Raw genomic sequence first — 21,576 nt, forward strand, 5'->3', positions numbered from 1 at the left:
AAGTTCTTTGAAAACCATAAGCATTGACGAAGCACTCGTTACTATGAATTGCATGAAACTTATGCCAAGAATTTACTTAACGCAATTAAGATCATCAACTTTTACTACTTGTGAATATAATTCCATAACGATTAGGTGAAATTTCCTTATATCCTAGCATCCAATTTATGCATGATAATTAAGCGTGCACTCTCAACCAACACACACAAATCAATGTAATTCACATAGATAAGTAAATTGAATTCACAACTTATGAAACGTAATTAGAAGTAATCAAATCATATCGCAAGCATAAACATGTATTTCGAATCCCCCCTAGCCAAAGGGGGGGTTTAGTTCCTCATACGTACAAGACAAAGAGAATTGAAATTAACATTGAAATCAAAGGAAAAGAAACACCTAAACATTCCAACAACTCAAACTTGAATTGTATGAACGTTTAGGCCCTCTTCTCTTCCTTTTTGTTGCGGCACAAGGTCTAAGGATAGGTTTTGGGGTGGTAGTTGTATGGAGGAATGGATGTATGATGGTGTGAAGTGTTGGAATGGTGGAGGAAGGCACGACAAAGGCTGGGATTGGTACTGGAATGGATGCCTTTGCACGGCTCAAGGGTTGTGTTTTTGGTGTCTATTTGTGTATGAATGAATCCCCCCTCCTTGTGGCTGCAATGGATGTTTATTTATAGGTGGATGAATGATTAAAAGAGGGAATATGACAGCTAGGAGGGAATGATTAAAGAGGGAATGCATGTGGAAGTGTGGCTGCAATGAAGGAGAAAAGCTGGAAAATGCTTGCTGTTTTGCACGGCAAAGGATTTGTGTTAGGTGATGGGTGCATGTGTTGGCTGAATTATTTGTTTGGAAAGCATGTGAGGGAATGATTATGGTGAATGATGATGAATGCATGTGGATTAAAGAGGGAATATGGAAGATAATGTGCTGCAATGATGAAGTGGGAAGCTGGAAATGCAAAGGGGGAGCCACGGCAAACAAGGGAAGTTGCTGGAATTGAAAGGTTTTGCACGGCTAAGGCTTTGTTTGATTGGGCTAGGCCCTTTGTTTTATGTTCTAAAGTGCATACAAGGCCTTCAATTGCGTCCAACACTTTGGCTCCAAGCATAAGCTATCCATCCTTAGCCCAAAAGTGCTCCAAAAGGCTCCAAAATGCACTTCTTTGCTCCTTTAGCCCTTAGAACCTGAAAACATACGAAAATAACTTAAAAAGATTTAAAGAACTAAGAAATAACAACGTAAATGCACAAGAACAAGCCAACTAAGTTGCCTAAATATGCTTCTATCATCTGTAGCCCCCAATATCGACAACTCACTGTTGTAATGATAAGCAAGTAACAAATTTCCGAAGGTGTAATATTACCATCATGTCCCCTTATTGGGAAATACACAAACAATGTCTAGTCAAGCCTCTACCGTGCTCACGCACTACCCCCTTTGGGTAACAGCAGTAACAATAAGATAACATTTCTATAATGTGAACTCTCACAATTGAACACTTGTTCAAAAACTCTTCTGTCAAACAAGTGCTAAGCAAATAATCTCCAAACTACATCTCAAACATGACACCACCAAGACCAAAAATTGTAACCATAGTTACAAGAAGTTTTAATAGAAATAAGTGTCTAATACAATCATGCTACAACTATAGAGTAGATAAACGTAACACACCATGAAGGTCCGGGTAAATCGTTCAGACTAGCCGTTAGTCTGCAGGAGAAATGTAGTCGACGACAAAATTTACTACACGTAGCCTTCAAGAAGACTTCCCTAATACTTGGTATTAAAACTTGCATCACAATATGATACAATAGTGGCACACCTGCCATGTAGTCAAGCCAACGTAGTCCACAACGCCTTAGCAAGCAAATTCATAGTGAAGTTCTCTCGAACTTAGTGAGAAAATGACTACGCTGAGAAGGCTAAAAGAATACTCGAGAATTTGAGGATCAAATCAAGTCCTTCAAATCTAGAGTACGAAAGAACTTGATTGGAAAGCATAACATCAACTACAACAGTAGTTTTCAAGATATTCAATCACCACGGTAAGATTCGTTCAACTGAGTATTTCCTCGGTGATTGAGAAATTAATGGTCACGACTGCACTGCCAATGTCAACAGTTCTCTTAAATAGTGCATCATTTTCAAGGTATTACGAAGTGCAATAGGGTAGACACGTAACCAAGGTTGATTGGAATGCCTTTTAGTACAGAGGGGTAAAAATGGAATTATTGTCAGAATAGCTGTTGATCGAAACATCAGAAGACCCAATAGGTTTTAAGATGGGCAATTTTACCAAGAGGTGTAAAATGTTGTCCATTTGGACCAACGAAACGCGAATTGACTCGTCAAGTCAATCGATAATCACCGTACATCACCAAAATCTCCATATGTACAAGAAACTCATACTAGAAGCATATAGCGATATTTTCCTATCTCTATTCAGACATAGGAAGTGATTATAACGACTTGAACAATTCTTGATCATTTGTAAGTATCGCCAAATCGATACTCGAAAATCCTGATTAGAATAGGATGAGATAAGCTAACGACATTCAAGGCTAGATATTTCTTTTGTTGCTGTAGCAAGAAATACGTTTGCATAACTGGGATAATACACGATAGTGCAATCGTAGACGTTGGTTTAGTTATTCCATTCATCGCTTTCAGAAATTTAGCTCGTTCTCGGTACAAGTGTACTCGAGAAATTGTGAGGTTGGTGAAGATTTTGAACACGTGTCTCTACTGAGAAGTGTTATCTAGCTTTTGAAATAAAGATAATGACTGTTAACTTTAGATCATGAATGAGATAGTTCGCTTTAAATGGTTTTGATAGTTGAAAAATAAAAGTGATACTCCGTCATGCTGTCTCTGCATAGCCGAAACATCTGAAGAATACGTCCTATTGGATTTCAAAAGGATCAGGGTCATCAAAATGTGTAAAGCAAAGATAAGGTGAGACAACACTTCAATTGTGAGGAAAACACTGTAGCAGAAAGGTTTGCCAACAATTTGTCGATAAATCGACAAGATCAAAGATATCTCAGTTTCGCAACACTTTGCAAGAATTTCAACCTTCTTTCGCTAAACCCTTTTTGGAAAAAGGAAAAAGACCTTGCTAAAGATCTACTTTGAAAAAGACTTTATCGGGAGTCGATCTTGCTCCTGAAGATCCAACATGAACACCAATACATTTAAAGGGACCAAAAGTGATTGCCCTTCAGAAAATCTTCTGTCAAATGCTACCACTTTAGCACCAGGTTGTTTCTTCAGACATTTCTAGAATCTTGACGAAGTAACCTTCGTAGGGATTCTAAGAGAGGGTAAACTAATAGGTGCTACCAAAGAAACAAAACCATTTCTAGTTTCCTAACTTGAAGGTTGGTAAAAACGGTGAAAGAAAAACAATAGGATTGATTGGTAAATCCTTGGTGAAACTCAACTCTTGCTACATTTGCCTGGCTGTGGGACTAGCAACTTGTTTCCCAAAACGAAAATTCCTTGGTAAGGAGGTTCATCGTTTTAAGTTTAGGGACGATTGCCAAAAAGATTTTCTAAAATGTTTATAAGTCGCCTTAAGTACCCAAAACTTAGGGAAAGTTTCAAGAATTAGGTTCAAGAACCAATAATACTTACATCACGCGTGTGATGAACGCAATACTACCCAAACTTATGCTCTGATACCAAACTGACACACCCCGACCCAGGATGTCCACTTGGACTCTGAAATCGAGTTATGTTAGCTGACACCTGAAAGGTGACAAAGCCATAAAGTGAAGTGTAGTGGAAAAAGGATGTGAATAAATTTAAACCTAAAAGTGCCTAATCAAAAGAGTGCGCGGGTGAGTGGGATTGAACCCATTTCATACGTGATGTCTCAGCATAAGACTGTATAGTGAATAGGATGAGGGTTATACCACTAAAGATAACCATCACCTTAGATTTACCAGAATCCTCGTTTACACGTAAGCACAACTACTAAACCTAGAGGGGAGAAAAACAAAGTTGAGTTGGTCAACAAAACAACATTTTGTACGAAAACCTTTATTTTTGAACATACTAACCCCTCATCGTAAAACAAGTATAGTTTCCTTAAAATCATACTACGTATAAGTATGAAGATTTAATGTATGCCAACAATATATATCAGAAATATGCCACAATGTATGCCAACAATATATATCAAAAATATGCCACAATAGGAATAATTCACAACAATAGAAATATAGGCATGTGCTTGACAAACATACTAGCACGCAACTCGGAGCCACCTATGGCTTATTAATCTATACTAGCACACAAGTCAGAGTCACATAATGTGACCTGTACGACATGCTTGTGTAATAATAATATACGCTATAGTGCTACGATCACGTGACCTAGAACTTACCGAGTTGGGGCTTCCGAGTTGGTGAGTCAAACCTCAACCAAATCGATATCTGGTTACACAGTTATGATCATGGGGTTGAGGAGAGTTCAAGGGTGTAGGTTACAAGTCACGTTTATAGGGTTTGGACGTCGTTAGAGAGAGTTGCAGAGAGAAGGTGAGAGAGAGACTTTCGGGGAGAGAGAGAATAAAGAGAGAAATAATGCTCTCTAATTGGGTGATGCGTTTGATGGTGATGATCTGATTGGTTGCTTTCAAAGGAGGGAAAGCAATTGATTGGTGAAGGAGAAAAGTAGGGAAAAAGGAATGGTGGTGAGGGATTGGTGGAAAAATCAAATTGAATGATTTGATTGGTTGAGTGTGAAGGGACCGGATCCACTTTTAGGGATAGGATGGATTTGGAATTTTAGATTTTGTACAATTTTAAATGTACAAAATCAGCTTCTTTGATGGTGTTTATTTTATTTATTTTTTTTTTTTTGACATTGTAAATTTGTACATGCGTGTACAAAATTACCCGTGATTAACGTACTTTAACAGAGCGTAACTTTTTCATTATAGATCTGATTCTAGTACGAAACCAGAAAAATGAAACTGAAAACCGAAAATCACGTCCACATCAGATTCTACTTTTTTCCAAAAAGGGTAAAATCGTCAACTTACACCAACGAAAAAGAAATCACAGTGAAAAATAAGGATGGGTCGACACATTTAATGTATGTGGTATTTTTAAATTACTTGATATTTTTATTTTTAATGTGTGTTATAATTTTTTAACCTCACTCCTTGCCTATAGTATACTATAAAACTAAATAAATAAATAAAACTTAATTTTTTAAAATTTATATAGAATAATAATACAATAATACATATTTAATATACAATATATACATACACTATGACTATTGTGTTTTATTGTAAGTTTTTTAGTAGTTTAAAAAATTAAAATAATCAAAATAACTTTTTCTTAATGTGTCGAAATGAGTTACCCATGTGTCAACCTCGTGTAAACCGATTACGAACTTGTCATTAATGGGTTTTCATCGTGTGACCTGATAACGACTTGATTAGTTATAGTTCACCCGAAATCAGTTATTTCCTGTCGTTTACGTGTCATGTTAACGGTCCAAATATAAATCCAATAACCAAATTAATTAAAAAAAATTCTTTTATGTCTTTCATATTCTTTCATAGTGTTCCACAAGTTTCATGGTGTCTATTTAGTGGATTTTCAATATTTATCGAAATCTGAATATGGCCCACCCCAACCCGGAATGTCCACTAGGACTCCAAATCAAATTGTGTTAGCTGACACCTGGAAGGTGACGAAGTCATAAAGTGTAGTGATGTGGAAAATGTGAATAAATTTAAACTTAAAAGTGCCTAAATACAAGAGTGCGACGTGAGCGGGGATGAACCCATTTCACATGTGATTTCAAAGCATAAGTAAAGTACAGTAAGATAGAATAAGGATTATAACCTCAAAGGTAGCTAGCTATACTGAGATTTGCCAAGAATCCTTGTCAATAAGAAAGCTCAGCTACTAAAACCTGGAGGGGCGAAAAATAAGGGTGAGTGGGCCTGAAAATAAAGTTTTATAAAAACCTTTCTGAAAACATTGTAACCGCTCGCCATAAAACAAGTATAGGTTCCTGAAAATCATACTACGTATAAGTATGAAATCAAATGCATGCCAACAATAAATCTAGAAATATGCCACAACCGAATATCTCAACATTAATATGAATATAATTATGTGCTCAATAATCTATAATAGCACGCAAGTTGGAGTCACCTAATGTGACATGTACGATGACACATATTGCTCATCAATCTACGTTAACGCAAGAGTCGGAGTCACTTAATGTGACCTGTACGATAGGCTAAGTGTAATCATATACACTCTAGTACCACGATCACGTGAAGGCTAACGCTATGCGAGGGTCACCTACGAGTCAAAGTCGCCTAATGCGACCTGTACGACAGGCTAGCATCTAACTTGGATCCAAGGCGAGCGTAGGGTGTAGGAGGTGACCAATCACGTGACGAGTAACCCTGGTTCGGGGCGGGAGCACTAACACCGGGGTGTAGCAATGATGAGCGAACTATATGAGCATAAGAATGCCATAATGATGCAATAACTCCAATCAACATAATAAACTTACCTGAACTTACTTGCGCATCTTCTAGAATCATCTTGGTATTTCATAACAGTGCAACGTTTCTCATAACATAATTTAATCATGGCATGAAGTGCATAAATCGATTCAAAAGCATTTTTGGAAACTATCAACCATATATATATATATATACTATAAAAAGGAAAAGACTCACTCACTCGAGGTCTGCGGTACAACTTCCTAGCACGAATATCGAGGCATCACGAACGATCGGCGCCTAGAACAATTATCAAATCAAGTATCAGAATTCTTATCGATAGAACACATAACTTACATAAACACATTCCCAAGGACGTTCTAGAATGGTTTGAAACCCATTGACCAAAAGTCAACCGTCGATTAAAGGTCGGTTGTAGGGTCCATAACCCTATGTAACTCAATCCAAAAGATCTGCACCTTGGATTTTCGATCTATAACTTCCAAAGATCCACATTATGCTTCTAAAACATCATTACCAAAGTTTCATTATCGACCAACGATTGGATGTTCGCCAATTGCAAATTCAAGTGGCAGTCAACGTTTTATTTTTCGAACTTACAAATCCAATTTGAAAAGATCCATATGTCGGATTCCCGATCTGTAAGTTTCTAATATCCTCAAATATTATGTACTATAATGTACTAAAGTTTGGTGATGATCCAACGGTTGGATCATCAATTCATATAAGTATCAAGTGGTGGTCACTATCAAAACTATGTTCAAACGATGAGATTTCATCAATCGGACGTCACATATAGAATTGGGGTATCAAATTTAGCCTAGGAAGGTCAGGAGGTGCCTTGGCCCACGTGTCACTACACACAGCGGTCGACCACCCCAACTCACCGGAAAAATCAACTATTTCTAAAAATTTTCAAATTCTACAGGAATGAAGATCTTAATGAGTAGAGCAAGTTTTATACCTGTGGCCAAGTCCAATTTGGCCAGGAAAAGCTTTAAATCGCCACAAACCTATCGGAACCCTAGAAATGGGTGGCTTTCGATTCGACATCTCCGGTGCTCTGCTGCCTCCAAAGTTGTTTGGGCTTTGTTCTAGGCCTCAAGGGAAGTCTGATGGTGGTGGTAATTAGAGGGAACCGTTTCACAAATGGTGGTTCTCGTCGTGAATCCTTCAGAACCCCCACAGGTTTGATGGTTTATTTCTCCTCAAATCGGGGGTTAAAGGAACTGGGTTTTGGTTGGAAATGGAAGAGGTGTTGATGTTGAGTGACTTCCAGGTGGTGGGTGGCTACGAATCATCGGAAAAACTGCCCAAAAGGGTGTCGGAAAACATGGTGGAAGTCAGCCGAGTCGCGCACGGGAAATGGCTCAAGGTGGATCTGGGTTGGCTACGTCTCCCACTCTCTCCTTTCCCTCATGACCCTTCACCTAATTGGTGAGACTCTTCTGCTTCATCTCCTGATTTGTTCCTCATCTCCCTCTTTTCTCCTCCGATTGGGCAGCTCTGCCCAATCCTTTCTCCTCTATTTCTCTTCCTCCCCGATTCATTTTGTTTCCCCTCTTAGCCACACACATGTGGCATAACAATTTAGTAGTATAAAATAGTATAATATAATTAAAATAGTGATTCCTTCAAAATACTTTCGGATTCGTAGCTCTGTAAAACTTTAACCATAGATCTGATTTTGATTCCGCTTATGCCTACGCATTTGTATCGTTGAGTACTTCAAGAATACGCTAAAAGAATATTTTATACGTCTCACTATATGTTGGCCAACGAAAGTCAATACCCTCGCCTCTAGGGCATTTTTGTAAATTCACATTTTAAAAATAAATAAAAACGTAAAATTAGGGACGGGTTGTCACAATCTACCCACCTTAAAAAAAAATTCGTCCCCAAAATTTGACATCATTTGTTATTCAAATATAGTGAAAAGGCAGCAGAAAATAAATATGTAGAGAAGATATCAAGTTAGGGCAAAGAGAATGCCATTCCGTCACAATTGAAGTGCAGTGATTCCTCTTTCATGCCTCCAAACTCGAACTTTCCTTCTCCTTCAATATAATGCCAAAATATAATACTTTTATAAAAACATAGGGTAAAAAATAGATGTACAAAAGCATAATGTCCAAATACATATATGGAATAACGTTGACACACCCCGACCGAGATCAGGGCGTGCTGGCCGTCACACGGAGGTGACGTAACCATGTGCACGTGCGGAAGCTAATGAAACAGTAATATAAAAGTACGAATAATTTAAAAACTAGCATACAAGGTACTAAAACAAGTGCTAGTGTAAGTGAGACATAAGTCCAGAGCAAGCCTACAGCAGTCCAAAAGAAAATATGCGACAATAGTACACCCGAAGGTGACCCTACGCTGGTGAGTGTCTGTCAGAAAAGCCGGGAGAACCCTCTGGGAAACCACCGAACCAGCTAAGCAACTAAAACCTGGAGGGGCGCAAAACAAAAGCGTGAGTGGGCAAAAACAAATCTTTACGAAAACCATTTAGTAAAATACATTTTAACCCCTCGCCGTAAAACCTGTATACTTCCCAGAAAATAACATATGTACGTATGTATAGATATGCCAATCATGCCCAAGAATATGCCATGTCAGAATCTCATAATAAAATGCAAGTGCTCAGGTATAACTCATATCAATAACATATAATCTAGCAGCCGGAGTCACCTAACGTGACCTGTACAGCTGCATATAGAGCTCAAATCTCGATCTCAAATAACTGAACCTGCCCACAAGTCGGAACCACCTAAAGTGGTTTGTACGACAGGCCTGGGTGTAACATATATATACGCTCTAGTGCTACGATCACGTGAAGGCTGTGCGAATAATCGCGGGTCACCTACGAGTCGGAACCACCTAATGTGGTCTGTACGACAGGACTGTGCACCTAACTTGGATCCAAGCTGAGCGTGTGGTGCGGGAGGTGAACATCACGTGAAGGACTGTGCCCTACTCTGGGCGGGAGCACTAACACCGGGGGTGCAGGTTATGAGCTCTCTAAGCATCTCAACTACTACTGAATGTAAATATGAATAACACTTACCTGGCACTTACCTGTGCGTCCACAGCACCCAATATGCATATGTATATATATATATGCAACTACTAACATAACCAACGATGCATGAATAATGATAATGTAATGCATGGCATAAACTAATAAACATTAATTTAATTTCTGGGAAAAATATAGTATATAGGTATATACGGAAAACCAAAAGCCTACTCACTGGTAAGTGGAAGGGTCGTAGCCCCCCTGCCTCGAGTGACCACGCTCGTCCTCGGGGTACGTATCACCTATACGCGAAACAACTACAAAAACGTTAATTTAAAAGCACATAACCAACTTCTCGTAATAACTTCTCATACATTGCTCAAATTGGACAAATGAATATACCAACGTGCTCTACACAACCTTAGGATCACACCCATATTTTTAGAAAAAATTTTCTCCGCCGCACGCGCCCCCACGCGCCGGCCAAGGCACGGCCACACGCGCCGGCCACGAGCAGGCACGTGCCTGGCACGCTGACGGCGTCAAATGACGTCGTGAGGAATATTCCGTCTCCTTCCCCGGCAAACCTCCGGTGCCGTCGCCGGCGCCGGAAAATCGCAAAACCTGTAAATCGTGTTTTCTCTCTCGTTTTTCAACCATTTTTCGTGATTCTTGCACCAAAATGAAGCCTAAGACTAGTAGAACACGATCATACAAGTTTTAAGGGTCAAAAACTACTAGATCATACCTGTCCAAACCACCCAATTCCGGCCAACTCCAAATGCAGTGATTCTGACGTCAAAACTCTTCCAACGAAACACTCCGAGGCTCCTTGGGACCTTACCAAGTCACCTACGAGCTTCAAAATCCCAAAAACGTGCTAAATTATTTTTGCATGAATAGTACTCAAATTGGAGCTTGTGAAATCGACGTGAAAACGTCGGTGTTCTTACCTGAAAATGGTACGATTGTGCTCCCCTCAACCTCACGAGCTCGAATATGGGTTTAGTTCCCTCGATCTGCAAAGATTTGATGGGTTCTTGGTGTGTCCGTACGTATGTGTTTGAAAAGGGGAGGAAAGGGAGCACGGGAGAGAGACAGGGAAAGGGACAGAGAGAAGTGGAGTGTGTGGGAGTGTGTGTATAGTTCCAAACATGCCAACAAGGCTCACAACGACGATTAAACGTAAAAGAAACAAACTAGGGGTAAAAGTGTCATTTCACACGCACGTTTTAGATAATTTCGGGACGGGATGTCACAACGTAGAAATAGTTGTATTGAAATTAAAGCTGAACATAGACAAATTTTGCCTATGCACTTGTAGCGTCATGTACTTCGAGAATAAGTGTAGCATCTTTGGGTCAAGCCAAATAGACAAATTTTGCCTACGCACTTGTAGCGTCATGTACTCCGAGAACAAGTGTAGCATCTTTGGGTCAAGCCAAATAATAAATATATAGATATATAACTAAAAATGCTAATGTAAATGGACCTACTTGTTCACTTACTTAACGATCTCAACGAATAAGTTATCGATATTACGGTCTGCAACCCATAATATCAACAGCTCATTGTTCTCTCGATAAGTACGCAACTAATTCTCGAGGGTGCAATATTACCATCATGCCCCCATTGGAAAATACACATACATCATCTGATTAACGCCTTAACCGCACTCACGTACTACCCTCTCAAGCAACAATGCAAATAGCACACAATTTCCTAAATTGTAATCTCGATTATTCGAATATATGTTCACAATACTTATCGATCTCAGTATAGGTGGCTATCTTTGAGGGTATAATCCTTATTCTATCTTACTATACTTTACTTATGCTCTAACATTCCGTGTGAAACGGGTTCATTCCCGCTCATAGCGCACTCTTGTATTTAGGCACTTTTAGGTTTAAATTTATTCACATTTCCACATCACTACACTTTATGGCTTCGTCACCTTCCAGGTGTGGGCCAGAACAACTCAATTCAGAGTCCTAGTGGACATTCCGAGTCGGGGTGTGTCAAAATATTTTTAGATTAAAATGTTCATAAAATTAAATTAGGATAGTCTACATATTTTTTTTAAATAGTTATTTTAAGAAAAAAAATTATCCTAAATTCATTCTTTAATAATCTCAGCTAAAAATTTAACCCATAAGGGTTGGAAGAGAAAAACTGTTTCTAGGTTAAAACCTTTTTTAGGTTAAAAATTTTAGGTTTTAACCTAAAGGTTGGAGAGTCTAAGGAGGTGGGAAAGTGAGCTAAACCTCAAAATAGACTAGTAATAATGTGGTTCAAATGTTTCTTTAGAGAGAATCGAACCTAAAACATATCACTTATAAGTGAAGAGAAATGTTATTAGACTGTAGTATTAAATGACGACATCTTCATTTATTCTTATATTAGGGATAAAAATGGTGAACATGGACAATGTTAAACAAAGATTGACAAAAGCTTCTTATGATAAATAATACTTGAACATACACCAAATATAATTTCAATTGAAGGTCTTAATGTACCATTAATTAGTACTACATTTTAATAGCATTCATTTTATTTGTAAATGAGATATTTCACGCTCAATTCTAATGGTGGGTTCAGAAAAATAGAATCGAAAACCGAGCCGAAACCGAAAAAACCTAAACCCCAAAAAAGAAAAAAAAAATTCCAGCCGAATTTGAAAAACCAAAACAGAGCTGACATTTGTCGGTTCGGATTCTGTTTCAGTGGTTAGAAACCAAATCGAATTGAAGTATTGCAAAACGACGTTGGTTTGCGGTTTACATTAATTGACTCCTTCGCCAAGTCCAGTCTCCCCCCCCCCCCCCCCCTTCTCTCTCTCTCGTCTTCTTCGAAGAGTCGAAAGATCCAAAGTTAACCGAGGAGGAACTCGCTGTCGCTGCCACTAGCCGTCTCACTCTCACACCTCGCCGACTTCTCCTGGCCGTTGCGCATCCAGAACTCGAATCAATAACGTATTCTCTCTCTCTCTCTCTATATTTTTGCATCTTGTCTATTTATGTCTTGGTTCCAGGAATTTGTGTTTTGTTTGGCAGTGTTTGTCTATTTATGTCTTGGTTCCAGGAACTTCTCCTGGCCTGTGCTTTGTTCTTATCTGATGTGCATGTTTGGCAGTGTTTTTGTTCTTCCACTTTCCACTCGGGAATATAAACCTACGGAAATCAGTTGCAGTCTTTTATTCTTATGTCTGTGTTTGGTTGCTGTGCTTTGTTCTTATCTGATGTGCATGTTTGGCAGTTGCCTTTACGGGTGTTTTAGTTGTTAGATTTGATTTCCACAAATATTAAATTTTTTTTATTTCAGTCTCAGTCATTCATTTTTGGGACCACAATGCTACCTACTACAGAAAAATTCCCCTTACTATAGGGTTGGTTTTATAGAATATAATATTATATCAAACATTAATCAACTCATCAACTATTGGAGTATAAAATCAGGTGATATTGTTAGTATACACCACTCACTTTCAATGTATGTGACTCCAACAGCTAGAACTTGTCAAAATAAAAAACCTCAACCACTATATGTACAAATATGAAAGAAAAAGGAAATTGCTTTTGGATTTTGGATTTTGGTTTTTGGCTGAGAAAGAATTAGAACTTGATTCGAGTGGAGCTGCAGAGAACATTCAACCTGTTGTGCTCCACAGTTTCAGGAAGAAAATAAGATCACAAGGCAAATCCAAGCATTATACAAGAATGGGAAGCAATCAAGGAGATGGAGCAGAGACAGAGAGGTACATTTATAATCTTTGTTTTCACTTTTTATTGAAAAATGAAAACTCAATACTAGTTTAATAACTATTTTCTTAAACTAAAACCTAAAAACGAAATGGTTATTAAACAGCCCAAAATAAGCGAAAAGTGTTTAAATTTTGATGGTGGTCGCGTTACAGCAGGTGTGCAGTGGTTAGTGGTGCAAACAAGGGTATTGGCTTGGAGGTGGTGAGGCAGCTTGCATCTCAAGGGGTGGTGGTGGTGTTGACGGCCAGGGATGAGACGAGGGGAGGAGAAGCAACATCAAAGCTCCACAAGTTGGGTCTGTCAAATGTTGTCTTCCATCAACTTGATGTCTTGAATCCAGTTAGCATCCACTCCCTGGCCAAGTTCATACACGCCAGATTTGGCAGGCTTGATATCTTGGTATGGCCAAATTTTTCTCTCTCCTATTCGGGATTTTGTTATATTTAATGACAAATTCATTTTACCCCTTGAAAATTATTGAAAAAGCAAAGGTTAAATTGAACTGCCACGGTCAATCGAGGATGCCAATTGGTTGTTATCAATGTCTCGCTTCGGTGAGTTGATATGACCTTGCTGTTTTAGCGATAGTTTGACATGGCCTCATTGTTGTAGTGATGATTTTACATGTGCATCCATTGTCAGATCCATTGCGTCTACCATTTTTGTGACATATTTGTATTGTTTGCTTGTACTCTTGTGATGGCCGTGTAAAGATTACTTTATTTGTTAGTTGTTTAAATTCATCATTTAAAAAAAAAAAATGTGTAGATATCATTTTTCAAAAAATATTGTGCCCCAAACAACTTGTTTTAGTAGCCATATTAGGCAAATCGGTACATTTCCTATGTACGAACACAGTGATAATATTTGTTAAGACTCCAAAATGTTGTGTGAAAAATTGACCACTTGATTTCTGCAGGTTAATAATGCTGGAGCTAATGGAGCACTGTTGGATGAGAAAGTTATAAAATCCCTAAACATTGACCCCAAAACTTGGGTAAGTTATGGATTTCTCCTTTCTCACGAGAAGCACTTACGTAAAATAAGGACGCGAATGCGGAGTCTCAAACAAATTACACGACACCATATGGGATACTTAAAATACATGAAGTTCTGTTATTAGTTTGAGATATCACAGTGACGTCTTGAGGTGTAGGCCTTCTTACAATTATACCTAGCCACACCACAACCAAGATTCACAGCAGCTTTTTAACAAGGAGTTGTGTTTGTTCAGCTTTCAGGGAAAGCGGTGAACCAAATCCAAGGTGTAATTAAATACACTTATGAGAAGGCTGAGGAATGCTTAAATACAAATTACTACGGGGTTAAAAGACTAACCGAGGCACTTCTCCCACTCTTGCAACTCTCCACTCTAGGAGCAAGAATTGTCAATGTCTCCTCCCTGAGGAGTGAACTCAAGGTAAAAATACACAATGAAGCAAAAATTAACCAACAAAGGTTTATGTTCATTAGCTAGACGAGTCTGGCAAGAGATAATTTCCTTGATATCATATATTTCATCCATCGACAAATAGTCTTTTTTCTCTCCTTAACTTGCTGCTGGAAAATAACCCTCAATCGATATAATCTCCTTCCAAGTCCTAGCTAGCAACACAAGATGAAGCAAAATTTCATATTTCCTAATTAAAGTTGTTAAATTCCATGCAGAGAATACCAAGTGAAGAGATCCGAAATGAGCTCGGGGATGTAGAAGCATTGACAGAGGAGAAAGTGGATGCAGTTTTGACAAGATTTCTGCATGATTTTAAACGAAACGAACTCGAAGTGAATGGATGGACAATGATGTTACCTGCATATAGCATTTCCAAAGCCACCCTCAATGCCTACACTAGAATCCTTGCCAACAAGTACCCAAACATGTGCATCAACTGTGTGCATCCAGGCTTTGTTAATACAGACCTCAATTGGCATACAGGGACCATGACTGTCGAAGAAGGGTCTGCCGGTCTGGTCAAGTTGGCTCTTCTACCCTGTGGAGGCCCTTCCGGCTGCTATTTCGATCAAACTGAAGTCGCAGATTTTTAATGATAAAGACATATATACATGTAAGGTTTCTGAATTCTCACCCCTATATGTACAAGACTGATGTAATATTTCAAGTTAGAACGCGTCTTTCTCTAGTTTGGCCAATGGAGAAATACGTCACGGAAAACCATATAAATCAGTTCATGGGATGAAAAGAGCATGTGTTTTGGACACTATGAAATTTAGAAAAATGCGGAGGCCATGTCCAACAGGGCCGGCTGAAGGGTTGTATGCCAAAATATGACCTTTTGTGATCCACTGGGCCAAAATCCAGCCCTATGGCCAGCAGGCTGGGCATCTTCAGCCAGCCAGCCAGCCAGGTCGAAAAGTTGGACTCAATTGTCAGCAACCCGCATGCGAGTCAGCTAGCCGTTAGATTTGAATTTATTTTATTTATTTGAGACGTATATAAAAGCCATTTCTAAACCAATTCTTACATCTTTTTCACCCTTTCATATTATCTTACATCATTTTATTTCAATTCTTTACATTCTTTAAACTCCTATCTAAAAAATTAATTAATTATTTTTTTAAGCCAAATTAACATAGCATTTCGAAAAATTATTAAGATTACATAAAAATAAGAAATAAGGAGAGTTAATCATTTATAACTATGGTAATTTAATTCAATTAACCAATAAAGTTAAAAAACAAACTTAAAAATAATAAATTATTGAGGAGGCTACAAAATAGCTCCCTCGGTTGGAGATGATATACAAATATGGCATGGCATTGTTTCATTAAAAAAAATAATTTCTTGCAGACCTATAATCTGGATGGGGGCTAAACATAGCCCTTTCGGTTGGAGGTGGCCTAAGAAGACTCTTAAAAGTGGGACCATCCATGGATTCTCTATCACCTTATGTTTTGCACAATAGTTTATAATATTGACACGGAATTGACGTTAAAGTGTGAGGTGATAGAAAATCCATGGAGAGTTTCACTTTGAGTCTCCTTAGCATTCCTCTGGAATTTAAGCAAATAAACACAGTCAATATGTTACTAGACCCCTAAGAATGAGAGAGTGTTCAAAAGATCAAAAGATTATTGGGTCTCATTTGTAGACTCTTTTTTTAGGGTAATTATCATTTTACTACCCTTAAGTTTCGTGGTTTTCAACATTAGGTTGATGAAGTTTTTTTCGTTCCAGAGTCATACCTAAAGTGTTAATTTTGGGTTCTTCCTCTGCATCTCCAGATTGCTCAGGCTCCAGCTCTTTGTCGCCAACCCGTTCGCTGACTTCCCTTTCCTAATCTTCTCGCTGTTGTTTCTCGCCTTGGTTTGCTGTTGGTGCATAGAGGTTGCATAAGAGGCACTGTAGCACTTGTTTCCCACCTAGGTCCGCCATTGTATCTTTTCATCTACGACCTTCAGTGATCGCACGATCTGGATCTGAAATCTTCCATTCCATATGCGACCTTCCGCCATTGTTTGAATTTGGTACAGAGGAGGGAAGAGATTTCTTTAGGGTCGTGGTTTGTCGTAGAGGAGAGAAAGGAGGGAGGGGATCGGGGGTTGAGGGTGGGTGTGTGGAGAAAAGGGAGGGAGGGGGTCGGGGTTGAGCCGATAAATTTTTTTTTTTTTAATTTTTTTAATATTTGTGTGGCCCCTATGACACGTGGCACTTTGTCACTATCCACGTGAGCTCCACGTTACCAGTTAACGGCTGATTTAACAACCAAACTAACGGATGTATGAAACTATCCCAAAATTAACATTTTAGGTATGACTCTAGGATGAAAAAAACTTTATGTACCAAATGTTGAAAACCACGAAATTTGAGGGTAGTAAATTGATATTTACCCTCTTTTTTTAATGTATTTAGAGTGCTTTTAGACTGTTTTATGCATTTATAAGGTCAAAGGAGCGTGCATTTGGACACTTTGAAATTTAAGCAAATAAACACATTCAATATGTTAGTAGGCCCCAAAAAATGAGTATTGGAAAGATCAAAACTTATTAGGTGTCATTTGTACATATATATATATATATATCTTCTTTTTTTTTTTTTGGACTCTAAGATAAACAAAACCACAATTAAAAAGAAAAATGTTAGAGAGATGACATTTTGTAGACTCACATCTAAACCATGCATCTCCCTATTAGACATAGGACATACTTATATTGTGGACTCTACTTCTGTTAAGGAGATGGTTTAGAAATGGTTCACAAAACCTGAACTCCATTACATCACCCTTGATAGAAAAATAAAATTTGATTCGAACACAAGAATCCCTCTAAAGTCTTTACACGTAATTGCACAAATGACACTCGAACTCGGTCATATTAAATTAAAAATAAGAATCTCTCAAGTCTTAGACAAATTATTGTACAAACGGGAAGCTTAGAGATAAGAAGAATAGGTGATACAAAATTTACATTAGGCTGGCAAGAGTACAAAACTCTACTTGAAAGAATTAGAGACGCTGACTGTGTCATTGAGTGCCCTTGTACAAGTGAAGACTCACACGTGCTCAACCTCTATCACCTATAGGTAATATTAGACAAGTTTCCCTTGAAGTGGATACCAGAATGTGATAAGAACCACCTCCAATAAGTGCTTCAACCTTAACAGTGCAGCAATGGAGGGAATGGCATATGGAAGAAGAAGGAGCTGAGCTCCAGAGATATATTTTTTTATTGATAAAAGTTCCTAACTGTTACAAAAGGGAATGAGCTATTGCTCCATTTAATGTCTCAGCCCACCAAAGGTGCCAGCTAGACATTGCTCAAACAAACTAACTTCACAGAAGAATAAATTAACATAACAGAATTTTAAACTACTAATATTAATGACTAAGAAAATCACTAATCCTTTCATCGTTCCCCCCTTGAAGAACAACCTGGTTCTCAAGGTTATTAATGCGGAAATTCTGTAACCTGGAATGGAATTCTGCATAGTCTTCCTATGTAGCATTACTTTGTTCTTGTCCTACCCAGTGGATCAACAATTGTACTCCAGCCGCAGCACCCTTCTTGTACATCCTCCTAGCTAGGATTGCCAAAGGAGAATCCTGCATTTTTCTATTATCAGTAACCTCTGACAATGCAGTAGTAGGTTGAACCTAACTCCCAAGTTGCTTCTTGAGACAACTGACATGAAACACAAGATGTTTCTTGGAACCAAAAGGTAGGTTCAGAGCTTCAACCTATATGCAACTGGACAACCATTTTAGTGATCTCATAGGGACCATAAAACCTGGGAAGAAGACCCTTATTATGTCTATATTATGGGGCCAATGCACTAGTTTTGAATTTGGACAAAACAATATTTTGTATACCACTCAAGGGATTAGAGTGAGAGAAAGGGCAAAGTGCGTGTGAGTGAAAATAGAAGATTAGAGTGAGAGAAAGGGCAAAGTGTGTGTGAGTGAAAATAGAAGATATAAAGAGTGTATTTCTTGTTCTTGTTCTTTCAAGTTTATAGTCAAGTTCTTAATTCTAGAGATTTGGCAAGATTATTGGTTGTACTCATTATTGATATAGTGAAAGATTGTTGTTGCTGTCCTGTGGACGTAGGCACATATAGCTAAACTACATTAATTATTGGTGTTATTTACCTTGGTTATTCTGTTTTTGATTTCCAAGTTCGTTCATTTTTTCCATTCTTAAATGCAATATTCACAACAAGTGGTATCAGAGCCAAGTTTGACTGATATCCATGCGACTTGTTTTAACTGGGTAACGTGGAAATCAAGAATGGTATACATGCTTTACTAAAGGTGTTAAGAGTACACGAACAAGTATGTCTGATGCTGATTGGACAAAGATGAAGATGAGTGATGTTTTCTGGCAAATAAGTCTATAATTGCCTTTGCCAATGAGAATGGCAGTTCTGATTAGGGGAGTCTGATCAAGAGAAGTCTGATCAAAATGAGCTTGGTCAAGAGATGTTCGATCAGGGGAGTCTGGTCATGGGTATTTCGATCAGGAGAAGTCTGGTCAAGAGAAGTCTGATCAAGAGGAGCATGGTCAAGAGATGTTCAATCAAGGGGAGTCTAGTCATGAGTAGTTCAATCAAAGGGAGCCTTATTATGAGAAGTTCGATAAATGGAAGTTTGATCAAGAAGAGCAATCCTACTTTGGTACACCTTCCTCATGGTCTGGAGGGGGAGATTGTTAGGTTTTTCCAGCCCATGATGAGTTGTCCTAAGTCTATTAGGAATTATAGACTTAGAAGATTTAATTGTTTTCCTAATTGGAGTGGTTTTCTCAATTGGAGTTGTTTTCTGAATTGGAGTTGTTTCCTCGATTGAAGTTTTTTTACCCAATTTAAAATGTTTTCCCAATTGGAGTTGGTTTATCAATTGGAGAATGATTCATAACTAGATTCCAATTTGACAGGGGTGAGCGAGTTTAAAAACTCTTTGTCTTTCCTCAACCTACATGCCCATTCAGCAAAAGACCTTTGTTTGAACCGTTCAAAAAAGGCAACTTGGAGGTTGCTCATTGGTTTGTATAAAACAACTGCGATGAAGTCTCACCATTCCACAAACATCATGAGGCATTGATAAAGGCCCCATATCCTTCAAATTGAGTTGAAATGCATAGACAATTATTTTCACATTTGGTTTCCCCAACATGTAAGTGTTTTTATTTTTAGATGAAATTGATTTTCTCCATTGCAAAAACTTACACATATAGTGGTTTTTGGGGTTTACTATATGTGACAGCTAATAGAGGGCAAATCGCCCTTGTTGGACGAAGAATTACTCCAACTAGCATTTGGTCCTTTTCGAGCCAAAACGTACTTTGATTGTCATGTGAAAGGAGTTAAATTCTTGACAACTAAATGGGACGATAAATTGTGCACTCAAAACAGTGGAGTTTTTGTCCCGAGGGTAAATGAAAATAGTTTTTTCTTTGCCAAACTTTTAAGTAAGGTTCAATTGTTACACACAAACCATAAGGAAGTTATGATGCCTAAGTGTCATTGGTATGATATGAACCCAAACAAAGCAGGCAGTCTCACTCAAGATATGTACTTGTTATCTGTCAACACAAACACCCGATAGTTTGAGGATGTTCACTACATCCTTGCCAATAAAGGCACTGGGTGGTTGGAAAGTAGCAGAATTCATATAACATGAAAATATTTGGGACTTGTCAAAACCATAGCAGAATGACAAAACCAAAATGTTCACCAAGAGGATTCATCCGCAACCACCCAAAACCTTTGTAACAACCCGTCCCCAATTATTATGATTTTTATAATTTTAAAATGTGAATTTACGAAAATGCCCTTCAATGCAACTGTTGACTTTTGTTGACTATCGTGTTATGTCATGTAAGGTTCATTTTCTTGGCGTATCCTCGTAGTACTCGTCACTACGAACGTGTGGTCATAAACGAACCGTGATTTGAAGTTATAACGAAGGAGATATTAACGTTTAAAGTCGAAGGCATTTTAGTAAATTAGTTATTTTCTAGAAAGCTCAAGATTTTTGGAGCAAACTCTGGAAAGCCACGTGTGTGGCCTAGATTTAAAGATAGAAAAGATGGGCGGTGGAGATGAAGTATAAAGGAGAGAAAGGAGGGGCGGAACGCCCAATTAGAAAGAAGAGAAAGAGAGAGTAACCAATGGGGGAGAGAAGAAAGGAGGGGAAAGGAGAGAGTGGAGGAGCATCGGATCACCCTTGACTTGGTTTCTCCCCATTGACCCGATCGAATTCCTACACACCCCGACGCCAATTCAGGTGTTTTTCCGACAAATTGATCGTTGATATCACCTGCACACGACTTCATGAGCCTTCTTCTTCTATTTCCACCCCAAATCAGATGGTTTTTGGTCTTGATTTCGTAGGGATAGGGTCGGCGACATTATAGGGGAGATCAGAGGAATTCCACCATTTCTGAAGGCAAAACCTTCGATCACTACCACCATTAACCTTCCCTTGAGCTCAGGAATAACGCCCAATCATTTGTTGGAGCGTCGGAGTCGATAAGAGGACGAATAAAAAAATCACCCTTTATAGGGTTTCCGACGGGTTTTAGTGAAATTGGGGCTTTTCTCGGCCAAATTGGCCTTGGCCATAGGTACAAAAGTTACTCTACTCATTGAGATCTTCATTTTTGGGAAGGTTGAGAATTTTTAGAAATAGTTGAATTTTCCGGCGAGTCTGGGCGGCCGACCGCCACCTGCGAAGGCGCATGTGGCGGCGCATGGGCCAAGATGTCCCCTCACCTTCCTAGGCTAAATTTGAGTGCTCGATTTCATTTGTGAAGTCC

At 38.6% G+C, this 21,576-nt stretch overlaps 1 protein-coding gene across 5 annotated transcripts; it reads left to right on the forward strand.

Moving 5' to 3' along the window:
• Positions 1-12,226: 12,226 nt before the first annotated feature.
• Positions 12,227-15,503, forward strand: LOC148698009 (short-chain dehydrogenase/reductase 1-like). 5 transcript variants are annotated; one of them, XM_088691108.1, is made up of 6 exons: positions 12,227-12,513; positions 13,209-13,295; positions 13,455-13,701; positions 14,222-14,299; positions 14,537-14,722; positions 14,971-15,503. In XM_088691108.1, exons 2-6 carry the CDS (start codon positions 13,258-13,260, stop codon positions 15,346-15,348), a joined length of 927 nt encoding a protein of 308 aa, XP_088547234.1. In that variant the 5' UTR covers positions 12,227-12,513; positions 13,209-13,257; the 3' UTR covers positions 15,349-15,503. The 5 variants fall into 5 exon arrangements, with proteins under 5 accessions (XP_088547234.1, XP_088547238.1, XP_088547236.1 ...); XM_088691110.1 differs by having other exon boundaries at positions 12,293-12,513; positions 13,458-13,701; XM_088691109.1 differs by having other exon boundaries at positions 12,373-12,513; positions 13,181-13,295.
• The last annotated feature ends 6,073 nt before the right edge of the window (positions 15,504-21,576 follow it).

The sequence above is a fragment of the Pyrus communis genome, chromosome 3, assembly GCF_041283825.1.
Source record: "Pyrus communis isolate YQ-2024b chromosome 3, ASM4128382v1, whole genome shotgun sequence".
NCBI classification, from domain to species: Eukaryota; Viridiplantae; Streptophyta; class Magnoliopsida; order Rosales; family Rosaceae; genus Pyrus; species Pyrus communis.

Bases quoted from the DNA above. Each gene is read 5' to 3' on its own strand.
- LOC148698009 (XM_088691108.1), top strand. From the start codon at position 13,258: ATGGGAAGCAATCAAGGAGATGGAGCAGAGACAGAGAG. The intron at 13,296-13,454 runs GTACATTTATAA...GTCGCGTTACAG, and splicing joins GATGGAGCAGAGACAGAGAG to CAGGTGTGCAGTGGTTAGTG. The intron at 14,300-14,536 runs GTAAGTTATGGA...GTGTTTGTTCAG, and splicing joins ACATTGACCCCAAAACTTGG to CTTTCAGGGAAAGCGGTGAA.